Here is a 4763-nt window from a genome sequence, read left to right as displayed (position 1 = left end):
TCTTATGTAGCTGCATTCCCCGTGCCACCTTCAGCCTGGCACGTGCAAGATTTCCAACAAATGTTGGTGGGACTTCAGTGGACTGAGAATGCGCCCGGAAAGAGGGGTGCTGCCTTGGGCCAGCTCACAGTGGAGTTCTCAGCCGCAGCACTAAATCGGCCTTTGGGATCGCACACTTCTCTGTCGTGGGGAGCTGTCCTGAGCATTGTAGGCTATTTGGCAGCATCCCTGGGCTCTACTAAGGTATGACAGTAGAATGTCTCAGTGGTGACAGAAATGTCCAGCAAATTGGCCTTCCCAATGTCCAGCACAATGGCCTTCATCTGAGGACCACTTCTCTGTGGCTGACAGGGAGCTTTCCCAACGGTCTGTGGGATTAGGGATTCCCACGTGAAAGACAGGAAAATAAAGGCTCATGGCAAGTTCAGAAGGGAATCCTTGGACATAGGTCTCCTCCAAGTCCAGGGCTTGTCTCGCTATCTCCGATGCCTCTCCGGGCCCCCCCAGCAAGGTCTTGGCTGCCCCACGCTGGCCCATCTGTTCCACCTCCACCCCCCCATTCTGGGTTCCACCCTATCTTCTCTCTCCTCATTCTTACTCCTGTGGCCTGGGCCCGCCTGGTCCATGCAGACTGGATGTCAGGCTGCCCCTGAACGCGCCCATCACATCTTCTTCAGCTCGTTGGGCTCCTCCCCATGCTTGAAGACGCTGATGGTGACCTGGCCGGTCTCAGAGCCATATTTGTTCTTGACGAAGACACCGTAGCGCCCGCTGTCCTCACTTTTGACCATTTCGATGGTGATGGTGACCTCTGTCCCCTTTACCTCCATGCGGTAACGGTCATGGAAGGCCACAGGCTGGTCATTCTTCAGCCAAGAGATTTCAGGGGCGGGGTCGCCTGAGATGACGCAAGTCAGGCACAGCGTCTGTTCAAAGGAAGGATGGGAAGAACCCTGTTTCTCTGGGGTCACAGTCACCGGCATTCACCTGCCTTCCCCCAGAAAGTCCCCAGGACAAGCTGCTCCTGGTGATAAATTCATTACATTGTAACCAACAAAGCGGTCACATTTAAGGAGAGCCCTTCTATTAGCTCCACGCCCCCCATCCCAGCCCTTCCACCAAATATATATATATATTTGACTGGCTAGAATTTCAAGCCATTATTGCTTTAGTCATTACTTACCGTGGAATTATTGTTTTTAAGATATCCATCATTATGATTTTGCTATGCCCTTAAGGTCCTATTGCTTTAATAAAAAGATTCTACAAATTGAGTTAGAAACATCTAGGGCCAGGTCTAATGCATAGTGTCATGGTCAGAGGTTGTAGGTGTGAATCTCAGCTCTGACTGGGTGGCCTCAGGCAAGGTGGTTAGCCTCTCTGGACCTCAGTTTTCTCAGCTTTAACCCGAGGCTTGTAATCATCCCATTTCATGTGGTTGCCTTGATGACTGAAAACAACATTTTTCTGCTGAGAACAGACGCCCATCTGTACATCAGTTTTTACAGGAACCACTTAGTGACATTGATGACACTCGCCGCGTTGTGCCACCCCTCAGCCCCTTTTTCTGAGCCGTCCCCTTTCGTTGGCATTGCCTCGTTGCCCCCACTGTTCCCGTCTAACCTTTCGAGAGGCTGTCATCACTGCGCCCCTGCAGAGAGCTCTGAAAAGGGCATGATGCTCAAGGCAAAACTACTCTGAGGTTTTCAGAGAACTTTAGGGAGTTATTTTGGGTTTGAGTCTTGATGACTAAATAAGCTGAATATGCACCCTGTATGGGAGCTTGCCTGGTGCAAAGGAACCACCATACAGATGTGTCAGCAGGCACTTTCTAGAACGTAGAATTTCAGGCCAGAGTGGGCTTTCAGGGGCCATCCCTTCCAAGCGCTGTGGAAACTGAAGTTCGGAGGCAGAAATGATGCCCAGGGGCATCTCGTGTGACAGGGGCAGAGCTGAGGCAAGGACCTGTGAGGGGCTGCCTCAGGCTGTTTCAGGCTCAGGGTCTTTCCCAGGTTCTACCTACAGTCAGCCAGGGATGGTCACTTTTGGCCAGAAATGGAAGGTCCAGCTCCTTTAGCCAACTGGTCACTTTGAGGGCTCTTAAATCCAGAATGCTACCTGGCTCATGCTCTGTGATCGACACAGAAGGAAACAGAAGGGTCTGTACCTTGTCCTCCATAATCGTGGCCACGTCTGGCAGGCCCCTCACGACTTTGGCACGATCTAGAAAGGAAAGAAGAGGCCCGGGGGTGAATCTTTGCTTGCTGGACACTTTACAGAAGCAGGGTTCACAGGGTTGAGAGTTACTTTTAAGCGATTCTTTTAAAACTGATTTTAATCATTTTGGATAGAAACTTCTAAAATTTAAAGATGGTTCTTTGCCTTCAAAATAGAAGATACGGGATATACTATGTGGTGTGATGGCTGATTTTTGAGAGCCTTGTTCTTCATGATCTGGTAAACCCCACCAAATCATGGGGTGGGACTAGCAAATAAGGTGCTAGTGGCCCACAAAGGGATTGGACAGCTTGCTAATAATGTCTATAAGGTGCATGGAACCCATGTGGGGTGGAACCAAGCAAACATGGCATCTAGAATCCTCACAAAATCATTGGTCAGTTTTTCCACCCAATGAGGCTTAAAATATGGCATCCCAGAGGTGGGAAGGGAAGACCTTAACCCCACCAAGAGGAAGAGGTAGGAGGAAACAAGTATATGAACTGTTGAATGTAAAGCTGATGATCTGCTCTGTAAAGCTTTTACCAAATTCACAATAAAACGCTTTTTAAAAAGACAAGGTGGTAGCAGTGTGCACCCTTTGGCTTGGATTCCTTGCACTAGAACTTCCGAGACCCGGGAGACAGAGAGAGCTGTCACACCAGAGACAGCAGGCAGCAGTGGGATCAGGAGACCAGCAGGAGATGCAGCAAGAGAGCTGAATGCCTTTGAGCAAGAGGTTTGCTGGCAGAGTGGAGTGCCTCAGAGCACTTAATGGCAGAGCTCAAGAGCTTTGTAACACTTGCTTGAGCAGGCCGGAGACCTGGCTGGCCCAAGGGGACTGAGAGACCAGGAGACTCAGAGCCAGAGAGAGGCTTGCCGGTGGGTGGGTGTGGCTGAGACTGTCCTGGTCAAAGAGCTGTATTCTGAGTGATTTCTGGTCCTGCATTGTAACTGGTTACTTCCCTAATACCAAAAAACCAACAAGCTCAATGCCAACTCATACTGCTCCTATGAGTTTGTAAGACTGCATTCTTTACTGAAGTAGAAAGCCTTGTCTTTCACCCAAGGAATAGCTGGTGTTTTTAAACTACTGACCTTGCAGTTGGGAGCCTAATGCATAACCACCATGCCACCCGGGCTCCACTGCCCTGATAAGGCCCTGGAGTCATGAGTATTGTCTGTGAGTTCTGTCTGACCAACCCCAGCAGTCGAGTGAAAGTATGGTGGGAGGGAGGGCTGGTTGAAGAGGGGGCAGGTCTGACCTCTGCTTCAAAGGACTGTCTTGGGCTGATGCTATAGGGACACCCCTCTCCCCTTCATGAAGCGAGAGAAGATCAGGTACCTGGACCATGCCATGTTTACAACGATGGCTTTGTCACTGATGACAGCTTATTGCTATAAGTGGCGGGACCTGGAGGTGACAGCAAGGTGCCTCTCCCTCAAGAACTGGGAGACAGTCAACTATTTTGCTTTGAGCCTTAGATTAACCAAACCCAGACACATGGGCTGTGATGAATGAGCTAACGGTGTGTCCCAGGAGGGGGCCTGGAAATGTGGAGCACAACACTTTGGGATACTTCACTTTGGTCCGGAACGATCCTAGTGACCATCCCAGGGTGGGCAGAAAGAGAATGTGGTTGTAAATTACTAAGTGGAAAATCAGTATATTCCTTAGACTACAATTGAGGCGATGAGGACAGGAGGGAGGGGCCAGCCTGGGCCCTAGATCCATGGAACAGGAAGAACAAAGAGCGTGAAGCTACTTGGCCAAGGCACGTAAGGAGAGCGGGGCCCTGAGCTGGGTGGACAAGGCCCGTGGGGAAGACATTGTACACCAGCCTGCCCTCTGGGGGCTGGGGGAAGTGGTGCACATTCCATGAGCTCCAGTGGCCATGTGTCGGGCCTGGGTGGGGCATCCTGTCCAGAGGCACAGCGGGGACGGTGGTGTGAACCACTGGCCAGGCCCCCCACTCATCTGGGATGGGCTCTGGGTGGCCCCTCCCCTGTGAGGCTGCCTGTGTGCATGCCCATGAGCTCTCTCGCTTGCCCCTGTCAGGCTCCCATTAGGAATGCCAAGGCTGGACTCCCTGTCAGGTGGGGGCCTGTGGGGACTAGCACACCACGCAGGGCAAGTCTGCTGCTGCTGTCAGCTGTCGTCATGTGGCCTGTGACTCATGGTGACCCACGCGCAGCAGAATGAAACACAGCCTGGTCCTGTGGCACCCCCGTGGCTGGCTGGAGCTCAGGCCACTGGGCCTGGAGGGCTCTCGTTGACTGATTTGGGGAGGAGATCACCAGGCCTTTCTCCACAGTCTGTTCAGCATCATTACATCACAGGAGCCGGCACTGACAGGTGGCTGCAGGTCATGGCCCCGCAAGTGGGTGTTTTCCATTCTCTGGTCTGTTTCATCCTTGCTGTCAGGCGGCTTTGCTCTGTGGCCAGACGTTGTTTCCGCGTTGAAACTCCAACTGCTGGTCTTCGGAGCCAGTGAGATCAGAAGGCCTGACTCCTCAGTCACCAGGGTGTGTGGAACCGGCGGAGG

General features: G+C 52.0%; 1 protein-coding gene across 1 annotated transcript in view; it reads right to left on the bottom strand.

Annotated features, from left to right (window-relative positions):
• Positions 1–6: 6 nt before the first annotated feature.
• MYOM3 (myomesin 3) overlaps positions 7–4763 on the bottom strand; it is a 58666-nt gene continuing 53909 nt past the window's right edge. The window contains exons 31-33 of the mRNA XM_045298934.1: positions 4556–4653; positions 2168–2223; positions 7–926 (exon numbers count right to left, since the gene is read on the bottom strand). Coding sequence (XP_045154869.1) covers positions 663–926; positions 2168–2223; positions 4556–4653 — 418 coding nt within the window. The 3' untranslated portion in view covers positions 7–662. The remainder of the gene's footprint in view (positions 927–2167; positions 2224–4555; positions 4654–4763) is intronic.

This window comes from Echinops telfairi, unplaced genomic scaffold (genome assembly GCF_000313985.2).
Source record: "Echinops telfairi isolate 266 unplaced genomic scaffold, ASM31398v2 ScPeMD7_7457;HRSCAF=8495, whole genome shotgun sequence".
Lineage (NCBI taxonomy): Eukaryota > Metazoa > Chordata > Mammalia > Afrosoricida > Tenrecidae > Echinops > Echinops telfairi.
This window is presented reverse-complemented; position numbering and strand designations above follow the sequence as displayed.